We start from the raw sequence: 21,269 nt of genomic DNA on the forward strand, positions 1-21,269 counted from the left end.
GATACTAGACTGTGTTTTCTGATAGACATGCCCCTCAGGGCAAATATTCAAAGATAAATAGTTTCCTTATAGGTCCTTTCCAGTCTGATCCATGTTTAGCCTGAAAGTCTAATTCAAGGTAGCAGACTTGGTACTTTAAATTATCTTGGGGAAACAAAAATAAATACATTCCCATATAGAAAACCCGATGACACATATTATGTAATTTTTTTCTGTTCTGCTTTTATTGAGTTACTCTATAAATAAATGATGCTCCACTGGAGGCACTTAAGGTAACTTCCTCTGTTATTTACTAAAACTTCTTATATTAAACTTTCATGTTGTTTAGGCTGTATATTTGACAGAAATCAAGTCTTCCTCACCTGTCTTTTCCTCTTGCTTAGAGATCATGATGATTTCACCATGTAAATTGATACTGCAAATTAAATGCCTCCATGTCTACTTATTCTATACCAGTGTGCCTTTGCTACTGAATGGTGTTCTCTAGCTCTGATCTACAGTTAAATGAAAGTGGACAAGAAATCACACTATAAGAAGGTGGCAGTGTTTTATTTATCAGCCCAGTGTTGCATTGTAATTGCTAAGCAAGAGTGCAAAGGTATATTCTCCAGGGAAGTAGTGCTATTTAGGGAAAAAAGTGGAAATTTCCCATCATGCTGGAAGTCTGCTGTTACACCTGAGTGCTGGAGGCGAGATTATTGACATGGCGCTGTATTGCACACCTCAGCAGTTTAATGATTGGCTCTCCAGTTGGATCTGTTTAACAAGCTGCAAGTGTCCATGTAGAACCATGAAGATGTGGAGTGTTCTGTGGTCTTGGAATTAATGTCAAATGCAATGTTTTGTATGTCTTCATTCATTCAGAGGTCAGCGAAGTGACTGGCATGCTTAACTTTCCAATCACTCTGTCGAGCAGATGTCTCTTTTCCAATCTGAAGCAGGTACTGACTTAAAAGCTCCTGTAAGACTTTAAGGAATATAACCTTTAGGATATTAGCTTGAGGGGTTGGGTTAAACACAAAACACTGTCCTCTATCTTCCAAATATAATGCCACTTTGATACTACCAAAAAGGGTACGTAGCATCGTAGTACCATTGTACATCATCATCACTGTTTTGTAAATAGTTTACTGCCATGCTCCCCAAGGCTTTCCTTTTCACCAGAAGGCAGCCCATTACACAGTGTGTAAAGAAAAAGAGAAGAATGAAGGTGCAAAAATAACACATGCAACAACAGAACTGAATGAGCAAAACACAAAAAAAATTATATTTTTTGGTGTGCAGTGTGCAGTTTAGGTGAGCTTTACTTTTATTTTGCACAAAGTTTTATCAGACAGAAATAAGACACAGTTATTGGCATCCTGTTTATGAGGGAACAGTATGTTATTGACAGGGAAACTGATTGCTCTCGCACCTGGGCCAGGAGCACACAGGAACAACACTGCAAGGTGTCTTAGTTGAAAATGTTTTCTTTTCACAACATTTGTCTATTATTTTATGATGATGTGTCTTATGAATGTGTATACATATGAAAATAATTTTAAAATAAAATGTTTTTTTCTCTGCTTGAACATTGTTCATGCCTGTTCCCAGCTACATTTGTGCTGTTAAATTTATTAATATGTCATATTAACATGGACTAATTGAAAAACCAGTACGATTTTATGGCTGTTGTTGACTTCTTGGTTTTTCGGATAAATGCTTTGAACCTTTAAACAAGTAGCCATCTGGCCTGAATATGTGAACTTTGTCTTGCTATTGAAAAGTCACAATAGTTTAAATTAGAAAAAGTAGAAATCATTGAATCTTACACATTTTTATTATAACGATCTCTAACAGAAACTCTTATATGGTGAAATGTAGTGGTTAGAGTTGTTGAGTCTGGAGCTTGTACCTTTGTTGGGAGAGGAGAGAATGGCTCACGAAGAATGTAATTGATGTAATTTTACGTCATCCATTGGTGAATGATTCTGCTTTTTTGGGTGTTTTTATATAACAGTGTAGGTTTTGCAGGAATTTTTATTCAACATGGGGAACTGTAAATTTAGAAAAACTTCCATTTGGGTTTTATATTTGTTCTACATATTGGTTACAGTTGCACTTTTCAGTGGCTTTGTATTCTCGTGTTGAGCCTGCTTCTTTTATCTCTCAGCCACCGAGCCTTAAGATCTCATGGGACGTGACCTTGGAGACAGTTAGGAATTACTTGATTTTGTGTCTTATGTCCTGTGTTTGGACTTCTTGATTCACTGTTCACTGGAGCAGACAGTTAAATTCCATCTTCTATGGTGCCAATAGAGTGGATCCTCAGTCGCTTCCTGAAGTGAAGACTGTATCCTTTAGTTTTTTGGATGATTATGTCCATAGTGTATCAGTAATACTTGATCAGTGCACATGGCATATGATGCCAGCTTACTCATGTCTCCCTTACTCATGCCTCCAGTAAGTGTGTCCATGTCCCAGCTGGGATGCAGTTATCTTGTTTGTTCATTCGTTTAATGGAAACTTTGAAATACAAAGGTACTTCTACAACAGGCTACCATTGAATGGAATGAATATCAGTGTGCATTTGTCATGATAAAGTTGCTAGAGTTAAAGTCTGTTAATGCAGAGATGAGAAATCTGAAGTATGCAGTGATGTGCATTTTAATAACCCTATGAATGCATATTTTTTTTGAATGTGTGCAAACCATTTTCCCATCGACTCATTAAAACGGAATAACTTCTTTTTTTTTCATGGGGACCTTCATGCTAATTTATCATGCAGAACAGGAAATTATATCTTGTGGAGTAATCAAGACCTGCACGGCACTGTCATTACCTGATTACCTTCAGGCTGCTGAGCCTCGTTAGCAATTTCCTTTTTTCACAGCATTAAAGAAGTTTTGAAAATAACTCCATCTAGCAGCTCTGGTATTATTACGTAAAATCCAAAAATACAGAGAAACTATGGAAATGTTGGTCTTTTTTCCCTTGTGAAAAAACACAGTCCAATGTTTGTGAATGACCCTCCTGGATGAATGCAATCCTGGTTTATTGCAGCCTTCTACCCTTGGGGAGTGACGCGAATGGCGTAGCCTACATGTCTCTGAGTCAGTGATCCATTTGCTGACACACGCAGATGTAGTTTTTTTTTTTTTATATATATATAAAAAAGTCATCACTGTTTCAACACTCCATCTTCCGTCCTTCCTCCATACCATTCCTTTCTGGCAAAAAGGTATTTCAGGAGCATTTGTTTATCCATTAAGAAGTGTGGTAACTTTCTGTACCTTGCTGCTGGGACAACTGTACATGAAAAATGTAAGTTTACAGTGAGTGACTACTACATACAGACTGCCAAGACTTTATTTTTGTATATTGTTCTGGTTAGTCATTTTGGGTCCACATCTATTTTTATCTAACTATAATAGATCTAGATGGAAGGAATGATCATTTCCTTTCTTCTGTTAGCAGCAAATGTTCTTAGACATTACAGTATGTTATTAGTTTCATCTGCTAAATGTTGTAGCTACCTTATATTAATGCCATACATTGAGTTGCTGCGTTATACTGTATTTACAACACATAACTGGCCTCTTTCTGGTTCTCAAACTGCAAGGCAGTTCATTAGCAAATTGCTCTGTTAAATCATTACTTTCCTATTTAATCATTGATTCTCTGCTTTCTGCTCTCTTTCTCCCAAGTATCCTCTTTCATTTCCATGTCATAGCTTAAGGCCACCTACATTATGATTTGATTTTTAATCAAGACCCCAGATGGAGTTGTTTGCCTTTCCATATGCTTTGATTAACAGGGAAGGTATCCTTTGGCTTTACAACTAAATATATTCGTAATGAAATAAAGATTACAGAACTTCATATTGTAACAGGATTATCTACAATACTATGTTGAGGAAATGTAAAAGTAATTACAGGTTGAAAGTGAAGAGCTTTGACATGATCAGTGGTCAGTTGTGTTGTACACTAGGGACATCCTAGGATATATTTGCAAAAACAAAGTGCAAGGAGACTAGTGCAATGATCAGTCCTTACAGAATTAGATATAGGCCATACATGAGCAATGCTAGTACTTAGACCAACATAATGACAATAAAAAACAAATTTTACAGTTATGCCACACTTTAGAAAACGAGCAGTAGCAGCAAAAATCAGTCATTGCTTTTGGAATGTAAATGCTGGCCGCAATCAGCGGAAAGACCCCTCCTCCTGTGCACAGGTTCAATAAGTGTGTAATCATTGTCTCTGCTTCTGGACTACTGATGACAACTCTTTCTATAGCTCATTCTCAGAAAACAAAGCACAGACTTGCAAACACACATTTAGTAACAGTTGGACTGTAAATGGTTGGGTGATAATATTGTAGTGCAACTAAAAAAAGAAATCCTTCTAAGCTGTCCCTGATGACATTGCTGTTGTTTTGCATGCCAAAACAAATTTGAGAAATCAGCTTGAATTTATAAATTTGGAGTTAGGTATGGTACAGAAATCGTATCATTTCATGAACTCTCAATATTCAGTCGTGTGGTATTTGCTGAGACTGGTCCTCCTTTGTCTTGTTACACCAGCACAAAACAATATTGCTGCAGTAGTTCTATCTTTTGATTAATAAAATGAGGAAATCTTAGATGTAACTAATGCATACAGGTCATCAGCTCTTATCGGGCTGAATGGTGATACTCATTCCTCTCTAGGGCAACTATGACTTACTTTGGAACAACTGCTTTTCTCTGAAAGTCTGTTTGGCGCAACCACATGGGCTTGTCTGACTGCACCCATCTAACCGGGATGTCTGCCGGCTCCACGTCCTCTGCAGGGTGACTATGATCCACTGAAGACCAAGGTGATCCATTTCCGGATGAACCCCACCAGCCTGGCCAAGCAGCAGCGCCTGGACGAGGTGGAGCAGCTGCGTGAGGAATGCCAGCGCCTCAGAGAGCATGTCCGCACGCTGCAGGCAGGGGGAGCTGTGGCCACTGAAGGATCCTTCAGCCTTCCACCCTCTCAGGAAGTCATAGGTATGATGCCACACTCACCAAGCTGACTGACTGAAAAACCCTGAGTAACACTGACTGATTTGGTTCTCAGCTGCACACCCTGCAGCAGAGTATGCCAGTTTGCCCTCCAAATGAATGAGCTGAGAAGTAAGAGTGTTATTATTTTTATTTATTATATTGTTCTATTATTTTGTGTTTCTTCATTGGTACATAAAATCCATGAGAGATATGTATGCTCATGTGCTTGTGCAGTATAGCTTCAGTTTTTACCTCAAACTGTGGCTGAGCACCCATGCGCATTTGCCAGAGCTCTTAGCACTTATTGTTGACTGGTAGGCTTTTATTTGTCAGATGATTTCCAGTGTCTGCTGTTGCTCAATAAGTGTCCTGCCTAATTGGAATCGTTAACTTCAGCGGCCCTCAGACCAGATGGCCCATTAGGGCTATTCTGTCATATAGACTGGAAATAAAACTCTGTATCTATTAGAAAGCACAGGAAAGCTTTATCCAATTAATCAACCTTGAAAGCAATTCTCAATGTTCGGTCCCTAGCCGTTGACTGAGTTTAAAATTGATCTGGTCATGACATGAAAGGATGAATTCCTGAATCAAATAAGCCCAGTCAGGATATATTTAATGCCTCTATTGATCTCTGTATTTTTTTTTATTAATTTAATTGTTTTAATTTGACTTTCACAGAGATGAACATTCTCAGGCTTGTCTTGCTACTCAGCAAGCTCATCAACAGATTTAAGAGAATGACACTGTGCTAAAAAAAAATTCTGTTCAAAATGGATTCACTTTAAAACTGCTGTAAATTGAGGTCTTTTTGGATTTACCACTTTGAAGGGGTGTCTGTAGTGCAAACAGTGTCAAAATTATGTATGTTTTTTTAAATGTGGCAACATCTGCAATGTTTGAATAACATGGATGCTATTAGTAATAAATGAATGAGTGTAGATTTTTCCTGAAGTTGTTCAACAAATATGGTGTGTCCTGCTTCTTGTTAAAAGCTGGAGATACAGACGTCATTGAGAGATTCATTTATGATGAGGTAAACTTGAATCAGAAAGTATGCAAATCATTCATTTCATGCAGATATAACAGCAACCTCCAATGCTCTTCCTTCTGCATGTATAAAACCAGCTTTGAATTCATCCTCATATTTTACACACAGTAAGCTAATGCAAGCAGTAAGACAGCAGACTAAATATTTAATTGGAGTGGAGCTAGTAGCCGTTACACATTTCTTAAAGGGTAATTTATCATCCGCAGTTTCAGTAATATTTGCTGTGACAGGTTGGTGTCTCATTAACGGCAGTGGGCCATGAATAAACAAACAAATGCTTTTGCTTGTAATTGGCAGTCTCTTTCTCTCTCTTTCATTTTTATTTCCCTTTAACAGACAGGACTGTCAGGACTAAACTAATGTGAAGGCCTGTGTTCCTCAAGGTTCTTGTTTAAACACAACGATTTAGTGGGTGACTTGATAGGATTCTTCATTGTCTTGTAACCCAGGCATCATGCACACACACATGCACGCTTTTTTTGATGTGCTGTAAGCTGTGACATTAAAGATAATTATATTGTGTGAATTTTCATTATGCATTCAGCCTATTGTGGCATTATTGAGACATTATGCACTAATTAAAGTGGGGGTGATCCTGAGCTTTTATGACTAATTGACTGGTTGCTTTGCTGTCGGTGCGGGATTAATTTGTGGTCATCTGGTTGCTCTGTTCTCATTCTTCTCTGCTTTTATCTTTGTTTTTCAGTGATTGCTGTTGCAGGCAATGTAAATATTTGCAGAAGTTTTAATTAAGCATGTTCAAAAACACTCCTGCACTATTCTCTTTGCACCATGTTTAACCAATATTTGTCTGCCAGTGTAATTGTTACAGGTGTACTTCAGCCTAGCTTGTCCTTTTTCGGCACCTAACCTTTACATTCAGTTAAGCTGGAGAATGCTCTGGTCACTGTATGTCTGTCCTTGATCAATGAGATTCAAAAGACTTTTTTTTTATGCTGTCCGCAGTGGACTCAGTAATATGCCCTGTTAATGAACGGAGAAGAATATCTCAATGGCACTCTTGTGTCCCCCTGTCAGTCATACCTTTGATGTCTCATGCCTTCAGTCTTTGAAGAATCAAAAATGCGTCTTGAGATTCTTGCAAATTGTGGAGGCTTAATTTTGTTACGCAATGTTACCTTTAGTAACAAAGGGGGCTTTTATGCTTTACAGAGGAATAGAAAAGGGACTCATTTCATCTACTTGCTGTTCTTCCAGTCTCTGTTCTCTACCAGTCCTGGCTTTTAGAGGATTGTGGTTGACATTAATTGAAAGAGTTTAAACCATTTTTGCTGTTCAGCTTCCAAGCCATTATTAAGTGACTGCACATGGGTAGAAGGAACCTGCCGCGGATCTGTGGACAGGTGATTATGTGAAAATGCAGACTCTGAGGTTTCTTGAAGTTTTTGCATTATAGGATGTTAAAGATTTAATGGCCATACCTTAAAGGTATGCTTTCACAGGGTTTCACATTCACTGGCTTCCCTTTAATTAACTCCACTATCATTCTTGCTGCATTATTATTTTGAGATTTTTTTTTTTTTATAGATGTGTAATACCGTAATGTCTAATGGCTTTCTTCTCTTTACTATGCTGGTTATGAGAACACTCCCCTTCAAAGTTAATCTGCCCCTTATCAGTATATATTGGCATGTAATTTTGGCTGTTTATGGCACTGGATTTTTTTGAAGATGTACCTTCACCACTGTTAACAGGAGTACATTAAATAAACAGTACGAAACATTCTTGATCATTCTGGTGTGATAATTAGCCATTGTTTCTGTTAGTTGGTTAGTTCAACTGGAAAGGCTGTTACAGGTTTGTTCTGTTTCACAGTCCTCCTTGTATGTACACTTCAGCTTCAGTTTTTTAGGAGCTCGTAATGCTAAAAGAAATAAGAATGAAATAGTTTTTTTTTTTTTCCTTTGGAGCAATTGGTTGTGGTTTTCCTGTGAAATAGAAAGTCTTTTTTTCTCTTTCAAATCAAGTAATCGTTAAGGATGACTTGTCTCATGACAGTGCGGTCTCTTCACATCGTGACAGCTGTCTTATGATGGCACTTTCATCAAAAGCCAGTCCAGGAATCAAGGGAACATTTCTGACAGAAATTGACAACTCTATCCTTTTGAGATTCTGCTTCCCAATTGGAGTGATCACGTGGTCATCTTGGAGGTTTCATCTCTGAATTTCTCTCACACAGTATATGTATGCGTGTGTGCGTGTGTGTGTGTGTGTGCGTGTGTGTGTGTGTGTGTGTGTGTGTGTGTGTGTGTGTAATTATTTTTTTCCTGATGTTCAATGCAGCTACAGTTTATGGTCAGTGTATGAGATGGCATGAAATATTGCATTGTATTTGGATATTTGTTCTATAACACTCCCAGGAAGCGTTTTGACATTTGTCTTCCTCAAACTTAGCATTGAGAGAGAGAGCTGTCAAAATGTTTGTAACCCACCTCCTGTATTCCCTTTAGATATGACAAGCTGTGTTGTTGAGAAAATGAGACAATGTCTATTTCTATTTTTTTTCTATTTTTTTTGGGTTGAAAAAAATATTTCCAGAGGAAGTTTTCAGCCCCTGCTTGATTTGCTTTGACAAAAGAAAATGGCATGGTGTTGAACAAAAAGTTGAACAAAATTCAAAAGCATCTGCATTACTTTTCTTGTAGTTAACTTCAAGGAGAACCCCACTTTGTAATTTGAAGTGTCATGTGTTATGTTTCAGATGCTTATTTTGAGAGGTGATTCTAATGCAAGGTAAGACTCCAGAACTAGCATCACCTGTTCCTGCTCCTAGAGCTCAACCTTACAGTAGGGGAATTGGAAACTGCTTTTTAGACTGTGATTATTAACAACTATATTGTCCCTGTGGACTAGCAGCACATATAGGAACCAGGGATGCAAATCTGTCACCAGATTTGTATGCCATTGGCTGGGTCAAGTGTGGCGTATAGCTGGCAACCAATCATCAGAGTTCATCAGTCAACCAACCTAGCTAGCTACATGCTAGAAGAGAACAATAAGGCATGAGAGGCCATGGTATTATTACTGGTTTTGTACAATCGTTACTTTATGTTCAAAAATATTGAGGGTACATTCTCATTTAAAAAGTATTTAAATAGATTTCTTAGTTGTCATCCTTCCATCAAAGGATATGCTCCCTGAGCATTAAAATGATGCACATTTCTAGGAGAAGCAAAGAAAGAGTTGATCAAAGGGGTAATATTGTTTTCTTCAAGGAAAAAAGAAAAGTGAATGCAGCAACCAGTTGTTATCATTATTACTGGTACATGTCTGCTGTGAGACTTAGTTATGAAGCTCAAGGTCCGTAAGCATTATATTATTCAGTAATTGATTGTAAGTACAATAAGTGACTGATATATTCAGTAATGGATCTAGTCATACATTTTACCAGATCTTCATGCACAAAATATGTGCATTAGAAATTTGAACTCAAAATGTGTAATTCTTTGAAGCAAGATGTTTCTTCACGTAGTATTGGATTCTAAAGTGTAACTAGAAGAGGCATCCTGTTATCATAATCTTTTTTTCCCCTCAGTTAAACATAAGCATATTTTCTCTGTTTATATGCTTCTTAGTCAATCTCAGAGGAACTGATGTTTTTTCTGGCATGAAGGTCTTAGTGAAGTTCAATTGAGGTCTGGAAGCATGGGCATTCTTAGGCACATGGCTGCACTCCTTCAAAGCTGTGTCTGCTTGACGGTCAATTAAACTACTGTACAGTGCCCTCCATAATTATATATGCTCCTGACTAAATAGAAACAAAAAACATATAAAGGAAAAATGTTTCCATTGGATAATTTAACGTAAATGTGGTTTCAATCCCAGAAAACATGGAGGTCATATTTATTTATATGTTTAAGTTATCAAAACAAACCTACAGCAGCAGTCTCTGTGTTACAAGTTTCATGGAAGTGTCTTGAAATACTGTATGTAGAGCCATCTAAAGGTTTTCTGTTTCACATGTACTGTAAGGTTGCAGAGCTAGTGCACAGAACAACCATTCCATGTTGCAAAGCCTGAATGAATGCATTCATGGCCAAAATATAAGGAAGAAGTCTCTTTTAAAGTCCACTTGATTTGCCAGAGCACATCTGAGTGTCAGTTGAAGGCTCATGGTCAGAAGAAATTAAATGTACTATGTGGACAACATTTTTATGTTTGGGGAAAGGTAGCGGGGGTTTATTTTAGCCTGGTTCTGTTCAAAGTATTCATCCGAATCTACAAAGAAATGATTAACTGAGCACAAAGTAAACATTTTAACCAATCACTGGAGTCTCCAGACCTTAATGCAGTTGAACATGTGTGGTTTGAATTTAAGATTCACAAAAAAAGATCTGAAGTACCTAGAACTACTGTTGGGAAAATGCTAAATTCTCTGTGAGGGTCTTGAGTATAACCTCATAAAACACTACAAGAAGAGTCTTGTCAGTGTTTACTCATTTCAGAAAAGGATTTGCAGAATTCTAATTACAGGTATCAAGGAATGTGACTGGAACTGTACAGTGTATTCCTTATTGTTGTCATGCCAGGTGTCACACTGTGATCACCATTTCAGTACAGTGGACTTTGACACTAGTAATATTTACAGTCTTTGTCCATTTCTTTTACATTACCCTGTGCAGCTAAAGTCTAGACCACACTCTGCAAACAGTGCACTCGATAACCTCTTAATATGGATAATTTGTCCTTGCTGGCTAGTTGTTGATGGCCGGAGGTAACAATGAAGATGTGGCCTGATGGTGGTGCTGCCCTCACATGACAATGCCACTTCCACATCCCACACACAGTGTATAGGAGTGCATTTCATGAACACACTGTGCTTATCCTTGGTTGTCATTGCTCAAAAGAGATGAGGGGTCATTGTAAATACAATCTTTGAAATGTCAGAGTGGAGTCTTTCTGGGATCTTTATAGGAGAATCACTGTAATGGTGTGCATGTATGCACGTGAATGCATGTGTGTGTCCATAAAAAAATTTCCTCATTAGAATAGTAATTATAACAGGTACTTATAATACAGGTAAAACAATTGTAATAAAAAAACACGGTGACAAGACCTGTACATTTCACATTTGAAATCTTTTATTGCGATTGTCTTCAGTAAATAGTGAAAATAGCATTGAATCATGGACCTGGTCGTGGGTCTGAAGGCCATATTAGGTTATGGCGTTTTCCCACTGTACAAGCTTCAGTATTTTACCTCATTCGTTCTAGTTATCTTCAGTCAGTTATCTTCAGGGGTTGATTAATTATAAATTGTACTAGTTAAGAATCACTGTAAAAGAAAAGATCAACAGCAGCAGCAGTAATAACGGTGCATTGTCATTATCACGTTTTGAAATAGGCATTTTCTTTTGGAATGACAGGGATAGCCAGTGAACCCTTCATTTTCTGCAGTCCAGTATTCCTGTTGGGACATTTTTTCTGCATCTTGTAGACAATTTAGAACTGACTTATAGAGGCTAGGGATGGCATTCATGTTCGGATCATTTCAGAGCAAACAAAAAGAGCAAACAAAGCCAGCATGCTGTCTGGTCTGACAGTGTTGAATGAACTTGTTAATATTCAGTTCTGATTGCTGACCACAATATTCATTTTTCATTCCCGGGTTTATTTTGTTTTAATTATTTTAAGCTTAATTATGTGAGATGCATAGATGGGTATCTAGGATTCCTCCACAATTTGTGTTTTACATGTAGAAGGCAATCATGATAAATAATGTAGTAAATGAACTACCTGCAGTCATTGTTTAGTGACTTAATTATTCATGTGCTTTGCCTTTCTGAGGCGGTGTGGAGCCACTACTGCCTGTGCACCTTTTGAAAGCTAAGTGGCTTATTAATCTCATCAGGAAAAGGCGTCCAAGTTTTAATGAGCAAAACTGTCAGGTTGAACTTTTCAAGCCGGCCCAAAGTAATTCTCCTGAGTTTAATAAACTGTGTGTGTGTGTGTGTGTGTGTGTGTGTGTGTGTGTGTATAACACGTGCCAGATATACTGCTAGGATTATAACAATATCATGTGCTAGCCCAGGGATGCACGATTTTATATGGTGATTTAATTTAACATGTGAATACTTAACTGGTATAGAAACTAGGGGATTAGGTTTATGGGGCACTGGGGCTCCTTTTGAATCAGGTGGAACCTGCATAAATGCAATGGGTTACACTTGAGGGACAGTCATGCATTGGGTCAGCATATGATTAGGGTAACTGAGGACTGTTTAAATTAAGGACCTGGGGGTAGGGAGGTTTAATTGATTTAAAAGGAGACGGGGAGCAAATTGCTCCAGTGACAGTTATCAAAGATACGCCTAATGATAGTAGTGGGGGGATATACCTGGGCGGCAGTGTAGCATAGTGGTTAAGGAGCAGGACTCGTAACCGAAAGGTTGCCGGTTCGATCCCCACTGGGACACTGCTGCTGTACCCTTGGGCAAGGTACTTAACCCACAATTGCCTCAGTAAAAATATCCAGCTGTATAAATGGATAACTTTGTAAAGAACTGTAACCTATGTAAGTCGCTTTGGATAAAAGCGTCTGCTAAATGAATAAATGTAAATGTAAATGTAAATATCTCAAAAAATGGCAACCACTGCATAATAGTTGCTTTTCCGTTGGCAGTGGTGGGACTCAGTATAGGCAATACTTCGCAGTTTGAATGAAGTAAGTATAAATGAGAAATCATTGGCATTCAAGTTCCTGGTAAGAAGTTCTTGGTGAGAAGTTGAGCTGTGATATACTTGGTGTAAGGAAAAAGGGACGAAATTCCGACCCTCGTGGAAAAGACTTTATTCACAGGAACGACAGTTGTCGGAAATACGTGAAATGCACTCTGGGTTCAGCGGAGTCAATCTGAATCCCGAGCACTCAGTGAAAGAATTCTTTATACTGATACAGAGCGTTGATCAGGATAGACAATAATTAAATAACCATCAATTTGAGAGTGAGAGTACATGTGGCGAAATGCAGGAGGTCTGGTAATTAGATTATCTTCCCCAGCAAGAACAGTTCTCAATCACCCATCACCGGTTTCTTTAGAAGTATCAATTGCCACAACGGCTAGCCGCAGCCAAAGTGACAGTTGAAGTCTGTGAGCAGAACTGTGGTTACAATAAGGCCGTCTAGACAAATGAATGCAGGTATTTGCATACCTTAAGTGAGAGGATCTGTGCTCTCTTATGTTACACTGAGTGAGCTGTTTTAGGGATTTGGACCAAAATCTTACGCTTGATCAAAAATAGGAGAATGGGACACAGACAACATAGTTCAGAATCTTCAGAAAATTGTCAAAAAGGAATGGATTTACAAAAAGAGGAGAGGTTGTATTACCCATCTATGTTAAGAAATGGATGCAGAGGAAATTGCCTTCTGAATCCTAAGAAGGATATTTGCATTTCACATTACATCTGGGTGAATGTAAGAATGGCCTCAGCTTTGGAATATGCTGTATGCCATTGTAATAAGATGGTAACCTTAACACTATTCTGCAGGCAGTGCTCTGTGCCCATCAAAAAAAGTTTGTCAGGTAGTGACCACATTAGTAGTAGTTGGATTAAATCACTTGTATGTTAAGTAGACGTGTATGTGCATGGAAAATTTCAGTGGGGTCACCTGATTATTGTAAATGATTGTTCTTTGTAGGTTTTGTTAGTTCTGCTGCTAGATGACATTCATGTCTAAGCTTGTTTTTAATCTATACCGACCTGCTTTTTGGGTTGCAGTACTTGTAAAGTTCTTCATTGATACACTAATTCAGTGTGTTTGTTTCTGAGAGTTGTAGGTTAGTAGGTTGTTAGGTTAGCTTGTGTTTACATTCTGTCATCATTTTAAAACCAGCTTTATAGATTGTACTCTTTACTATATTATGAACCAGCCTAATGTCCAGTGTTTGCAAATACCGTAAGCAAAGCCATCAGCTCAGATCTAGTCTCGTGTGTTGTCTGTGACATTGTTGCAGTGCAGAAAGGTTAGAAAGATGTAGTCCTTACTCTGATGACTAAGTTAGCTAGGTACAGTGGCAACACAACCCTGTTTGTGATTTTATGTCAAACTTCTGTGGTTGGCTATGTAGCTAGTCTTGTTTTTTCAATGACTTATTGATTTATGGCAAGGGCGCTGCTTGTGAATTTGTGAATTGTACCTTTTTGCCATAGTTGTCGCTAGTCAGTTGCTAGCCTCCCTTAATGTAATAAAATGCATGTCCAGTGGGCAATGTCTTTGGAAGTTGTATTTCCTGATATTTGCAGCCTAAACCCTGGATTTGCGTAGCTAAATATATTTGCTATTTGAGCTTGAATCTGGCCACAGGGAGGTAAACTCAGGAACTCGGACAACTCGGATAATTTGGACAATATGTACTTTCAGTAATACAGTCCAGCACTAACTAACATAAAACTACTTAAGACCCCCCCCCCCCATAGGACACAACAACAGTGGCGAGGCAGGACAATGGACACAATGTTACTGTATTTAACTCTTTTGTTACTGACCTCATGATAATTGTGTGCCTCCTCTCTGTCATCTTTTTTTCCCCTTATTTGAGTATGGGACTATTACTATTACATATCCCTCCATGTTGAATGGTGTTCCCAAAGAGGACCTCTTGGATGCTTTCTCAATGAGTTACACCTCCTGTTTGACTCTTTCGCAGAAAATGACTGTTATTGATCCTGCTGGGTGACTCAAGTTACCAGCTGCTCTGTCCACATTCTGTTGGTCGGTTGCTGCGGCTTCACTAATTTCACCTGCGCTGGTATAGTCTCTCCCCACGAACCACTGCAGGAAATCAGCTTTATCTTGTCTTCAGAAGAAGCTGCACTGTTGCAATGACCCTGCATCAACTCTCTGCCTACTACTTTGTTTCCCTCCCCTCTGGTCTACTAATGCTGTCATCCTTTCCTCTCCTTTTTCCTCCTCTTCTCCAGGCTCTCTCACCTGAGCTCCTTCAGCATATCTGTTCCCTGGTTATTGCCTGTCTGACCTCAGGCTGTGTTCCTACTGTCTTCAGACAGGCCCTTTTCAAAACTGTGCTCAAGAAACCTACGCTTTACCATTCTGCCATCCAGAATTACCTTTCAGTTCTCTGTATTACCTTCCTCAGTAAAACTCTTTGACGTGCAGTGCTCAACCAGCCTTTCCACTGCCTCATGCAAAATAATCATCTTGACCTCTACTATGTTGGTTTCAAGGCGGGTCATGCAGGTAAAATTACTGTATTCTCTGTTGCTGAGGCACTCTACTCTACCATAGCAGCCTGGCTGCCCTCAGTCCTGATCCTCCTTGATCTATATGCTATATTCTACACAGCTGACCAATAAGTCCCTACTTTGGCAAAACTGTGTATTTCAAGCATTGCCTCCTTCACAAGTATCTCATCATGTCTCTCTGATGTAATGGGCAATCCAGCCTTATATGTACCACTCTGTAACTTGCTCTCAGAATAAAAACATGGTGTATAAAAGTGGATATTAAAACAAACTATAAATAGAAATACAAACCCGATATGTGTAATAAGTCCATGGCAGAATTGAGGCGGAAAATATCATGAAATGAAAGGTTTCAGTGTTTTTACTGTAATCAGGGCATGCATAATAATAGAGAGAATAAGAATGAGGGTGAATGAAGAGAAAATTGCACACAGAAAGGAGTTTGGGCTAATTTCATTGTCACATAATTATTGATTCTTTACTACAGACTTTGGAAAACATGTGGTGATCAGCATCTTAATAGAAACTGTAGGGAATCTGCATGCAGATCCTTGCAGATTGGTTTAGCATTGTAGATAGTTGTGTGTTCTTTGGTTTATTAACAGCCTATCTTTCACACATCAGAGCTCCCTGGAGAGATTCATGGAAGTACTGTAATTGTTGGTGTCTTGCTCATTTATTTCAACCAAGCGAACCCAGGTCTGAACATGAGAGTGATATAATAGCCGTATGTCAGTAGTCCAGCCTAGAAATTACACAGTGTTGCTTATCAATGACATTGATTCCTTAGTAGTGTGATACACACAAAAGGGGACTCAATTACATATAATTTGAGGTTTGTCATGTCAGTTCATGAATAAACCGTGCAATTTCAGTCACCCTTGGTCCTCCACAGTAATAATAGAACAAGACAATACCATTGTGTCATAGATCCACCATGGAGAACTGCAGAAAACCTTTTGGTGAGTATACTTTTATAAATTAAAGCTTAGTGTTTCCCTGTCACATCAGAAATAAAACTTATGTCAAACCTGAAAAAAATCTAAATCTTTTTAGTATGTTTTAAATAGATGAGAAAAGAATGCTATACAAAGAAATGCATGTCTTGAGAATACTCCCAGATTATCATTTGCTGTATGTCACTAGTTTATCTGCTGTCTTTTAGAGCAGTGTATGCACTGGCATTCCAGTAGGTGCTTCATGCAGCACCATTGTTTCTTGTGGAAAGATGGCCATAGCAGAGTGCCATACTAGGCTGTATGTTTTGCGGACGACTTCATGTCTGTTATGAAAGGCTTAGCCTGGGTTTGCCTGTAATCACAATTTGTTCTCTGCATAATTATTTTTGAAGCACTCCTGCAGGGCATTCAGGGCATTTGGTAGGTGAAGTATAAAACGGCTCATCTGCTTTAGCAACAACATTATTACCTTATCTTGGCAATTTGGTGTTTTATAACTGTAAATTACATTTTCAGTTTTTTTATTTATTTAGTGTCTTGTTTGTGTGAAACTCACCTTGTAATTGGTACACCATAATTACAATAAAACTGACGGTAATTCACATTCATAAAAGCAGCACTGGCTTTCTGCAAGAAGTTCACAGGAAAGAACAAGAATATTTTATACTCAATCACTAAACATTTAAAATCTTAAATAAAAATGGTAGTGGTTGGTGGTCATCTATAATTATACAATTGTAAACATTGTTATAACCAGAAACCTTGATAAAATGCATGGGGCACAGGTAGTTATGAACAACACGTCTTTATACCACAAAATTAATGGCGTGTTGGCCCGTGTTTGGCCTGAATGATTGACTCAGTGAATCATGTAACACTGTCTACTCATTTCTGGTAGAGAGCTGGTGGCACTGTGCCCCTCTCCTCCTTTGAAGCATTACTAACCTGCACTATTGAAGAGGGCCATCTTGTCCTTGCCTTAATTCATCCTTCCAGTACATCCCAAAGATGTTCTATAATGGATGGGGCCCTGTGCTGTCCACTGCCATGTTCCGATGTCATTTTTTCTCAAACTACATGTAGTCACACCCATTTTCCTGCAGTCATTTGGGGTGCCCCATGAGTTTTGGAGGTAAAGAGTGAATTGTCTGTGGCTCCATCTTGTTGGTAAATGAGAGAGACACTGAGGGATGAAAAAGTATGTGAAAGAAGAGTCAGTGTGTTTTGTTCTCAATGGAGGTTCATCTTTTACTCCCACACATTTGCAATTGACCTTTTGTTTGGGGAGAAGAAAATGCCTTGCACATGGAAGTCGTAATCAAAAATGCAAGCGTTCTCACGTGAGTCCTCATTGAGAAATTCTTCCTGTTCAGTTGATTGGAAACATCCTTTATTTTCTCTACACTGCGTGATGTTCGATTCATTTTTCTTCTTTATCTGTTAAGAATTTGTAGGAAATGATACTCTGAATAATTTATCATTTTCAATACAAGTCAGTAGCATTTTGCTGCATTTTCTGCTTCCAATGAAGTCGTTAAATGAGCGCAATTATTCCTAATTGATTTGAGACTAATGAAACTAATTTCTCATTCCTTTCTCCTTGAAATCATTTTATTCCACCATCTGGCCTCAAATGGGGAAGTCAGAGACTCATCCATCTTAAGTGAACTGTGCATCATTGCTCTCCTTTGGCCCTTGTGCATTCATCCCACACTCCTACTTAAAACCAAGTACCTGCAAACCATCAATTATGTTCAGTGCAGGGTGCATGTCATGTGTCTACAGTTGTAAAACCCTGTCTGCTCCATCTGGTAGGTGTATCCTTGGATTACTGTTTTATTTGCGTCATATCTCCAAATTATTTTGTCTCTCCTTGTTTAAGCTTACTTGTTGGAGGATGAGGGCATGAGGGAAATCATTGACTTGGCTTCCTTTTTGAATAAGATAGGGTTACTGATAAATGTATTGTAAAACACATTTTATTAGATCAGTGACATTTTCTAGACTGCATTTTTTAATCAATCTTTGTGAGATACTTGGGTAGTCAAGAGAAGGGGGACCACTTGATGCCATACCAGTGTCTTAAAATGCACACATTTGCAGATTTGTATTTTAATTATCTCCATTATAAATATTATTTTTTAAAGATACCACTTGTGTAATTTATTCAAAATGGATCTCATGTGTGAATGCCTGTATCTTTACTGTTTATACTTGTGTGTTAATTTTTTAGCCTGTGTAATTTACCATGCAACTTTTCCTAAGAAAATCCTCAGAGGTTGACAGTGTCAAGCTGTTGACATTAGTAGTTGGCATTGTCTGCCATGTAACAAGGTGGAGGAAGTGGTCAATGAGATGGATGCAGGAACTCACCCCTGCTGTGCTCTCAGTGCCTCTCACTGGAGGAGTCATTTGGAGAAGAATGCTTTTGATTGCCAAATCTTTTTTTCTGCTTCAGCACGAAGCTTTCCAGATTTATCATTCATCTCTAACAAGGCTCACAATGCCCATTTTGCTTCCATGCTTCCTCGGTTTAGGCTAATTGCATCTGGTTGCATTTGTTTTGTTATTCATTCCTAATCCTTAGCAAACTCCCTGTAATGCAGTTTTGGCAGGGGAAAGCAGATAGGCAGGGATAGGCAGGTTAATTGACAAAGTCCTATCTGTTTGCGCTTGACTGCGCACAAAGTTTTAACCTTGTCAGCTTCTACCATTTGTGATGGTGTGATTTTTGATGGAAAGACTGATTTTAAGAGGATCTTGAGATATTTGCGGTGCACTCATGCCTCAGCTTGAACAATCTGTCCCATTAAAGCGTGCATTGATGACCTTTTATTGAACACCAAACCAGAAATTATATTTACACTGTGAATGTCATAATTCCTTGTGAGAGAAGAGCAAAGCAGGTTAGAGGATTAAGTAAATCCATTCTTTGATGCCTCTTTTTGATTGTCCAGTGTTTAGAAGAAATACATATATTATGTTTCCATTTTTTTATCTGCAGATGACAACAGATGGAAAATCACAAAAGGGAGACAATTCTGACTTAAAATATAGTACTCATTTTAGAAGCATGAGAAGATGAGGCGAATTATTCATTGTACTGCTGTTAAGAAATTACAATCAAAGATGTTGAATATCTGAGAAGTACGAAATTATATTGTAAAATGCTGTTTATTATGTGTTAGCCCATTGATAATTCCCTGAATTAAGATGGTAGAGATTAACGAGAACAGCGTTCATCATGCAATTGTATTGCAAAATTGAGAAAGGTGAAATTGTTTCATTGAGTGTCATGTAAGCTATTGGTGTAAATAGCACCAAATGTGCATCCTGAGTATTTTTGTGTTGTTTTGGTGATGAAATCGTCTGATTTTAATGTACTTTCATGTTCAAGCATGAAAAAAATGAGGATTTATAATATGAAAAATAGTATCCGTGTACCTGAGGATGGCATTCATGTCACTTCAGTGCTCTTGTGCATAGAGGAGCTTCTGTAGTACAATATACTAAAAAAAGAAAGACATTGTGTCAGCACGGTCTCTTATTCAGCCAAGACATGCTCTTCCCACAATTGAGGTCACACATCCATATTGCATTGCATTGCATTGCATGGCCGCACTGACTGAAACACACTCTACTGATACAGACCTGAACTTCTTCTAGCAATATGGAAACCATACTTGTACTCGAACTTTTGTCTAGGTTGTGTCAAGAGCTTGGACAAGTGAATCAGACAGTCTCTAATAATTGTTGGCATAAATGTTTAGTAAATATGCTCTCAAGGTCATGTATGTGGATATATATGCAGTTATGTCTTTGCATGGGATGGGAACATTAATTAATGTTACATAGTTTACAGTTGATCTTTGGTGTATTTTAAAATTTTCTCCTGTAAATGCTTTTTAGCTTGGCTTTTATGGTGGGCAAGAGATTATCCAACTCCCCACCCCCACATTAAAAAAGTATTGCGCAAACTAATCATTCAAGGTAGCATTATCGATCCCTGATCATGTTCATGATCACAATCATGATCATGTCCTGTCATTGGTTTAGAACTACTTAACTCCCTCTACATCTCCATCTACTAAAAACAAACAAAAAAAAAAAACGCTGTGAGAACAAACTTGCATGATTGAGTAAAGGGCTATAATTCGCTACACAGTGGCTTTGTAGTTATGGGTTGGTTTAGTCACTGAACCTCCTCTTTAATATTACACAGAAACGTCTGGGAGAATTTACCAGGAGAGTTAAAGGTAAAGCATGATTTCAGAAATTGTTGTGTTCTCATGGTGACAGTTCAGCGGGGTGTTTAATAAAAGTAATTATGTATATGAAGATAGCCACTAAATATTAATTTAAATATATTTAGCAGCTCATTTTGAATTCCGAACAGTTATCAGGTTGTGGGGCAGTAAAGGATAGGCATGGTCATTTTTATATGCAAGGTTAACCAGGTTTGCTCTTAGTCAAGAATGCAAGGTTAAAACAGAACAGAAACAGAATTGTACATTGTATGAGTGTCTATAGTGTTTAATTCAGGTACTTAACCACGCACTTACCCTTCTCCATAGTCCTTGTCTCATCTGCTTAGTGTGGCTGGTTAGGAAGATGAACATCCATGTACAGATTCTAACTTCAGATCACATAAAGCCTGCACATTTTCATAATTTCTGTTTTTGGGATCTGTCCACTTTTTCATTTTGTGATTGGGAATCGATGGAACTTGGGTACAATCAACTACATTTGTCAGCAAGCAATAGTGTAAAATCCATGTCTTAACACAAAAGACAATCTGAGTTCTGCTCCCAGAACTTTCCCATCCTTATGCCCATTTCTCTTCCCCAGAACTCTCAATCTGCTTCTACCTGCATGCTGTAAGATACTCCTAATTGCCAGGTTGTGATGCCCTCTTCACCAGGGAGATTACCTCAGGACCTCAGATATGCCTACTTCCACATCCTGAGGTCACAAGTGCATTGTCCTGTCCTGTCTTCTGAGGATGCAGTGCAGTGTTT

At 38.3% G+C, this 21,269-nt stretch overlaps 1 protein-coding gene across 1 annotated transcript in view; it reads left to right on the forward strand.

Annotated features, from left to right (window-relative positions):
- Positions 1–21,269, forward strand: part of mad1l1 (mitotic arrest deficient 1 like 1) — a 206,873-nt gene that overhangs the window by 84,857 nt on the left and 100,747 nt on the right. Inside the window, exon 16 of the mRNA XM_036535154.1 lies at positions 4,816–5,017. Within this exon, the coding sequence (XP_036391047.1) occupies positions 4,816–5,017 (202 nt within the window). The remainder of the gene's footprint in view (positions 1–4,815; positions 5,018–21,269) is intronic.

This window comes from Megalops cyprinoides, chromosome 1 (assembly GCF_013368585.1).
Source record: "Megalops cyprinoides isolate fMegCyp1 chromosome 1, fMegCyp1.pri, whole genome shotgun sequence".
In the NCBI taxonomy this organism is placed as follows: Eukaryota; Metazoa; Chordata; class Actinopteri; order Elopiformes; family Megalopidae; genus Megalops; species Megalops cyprinoides.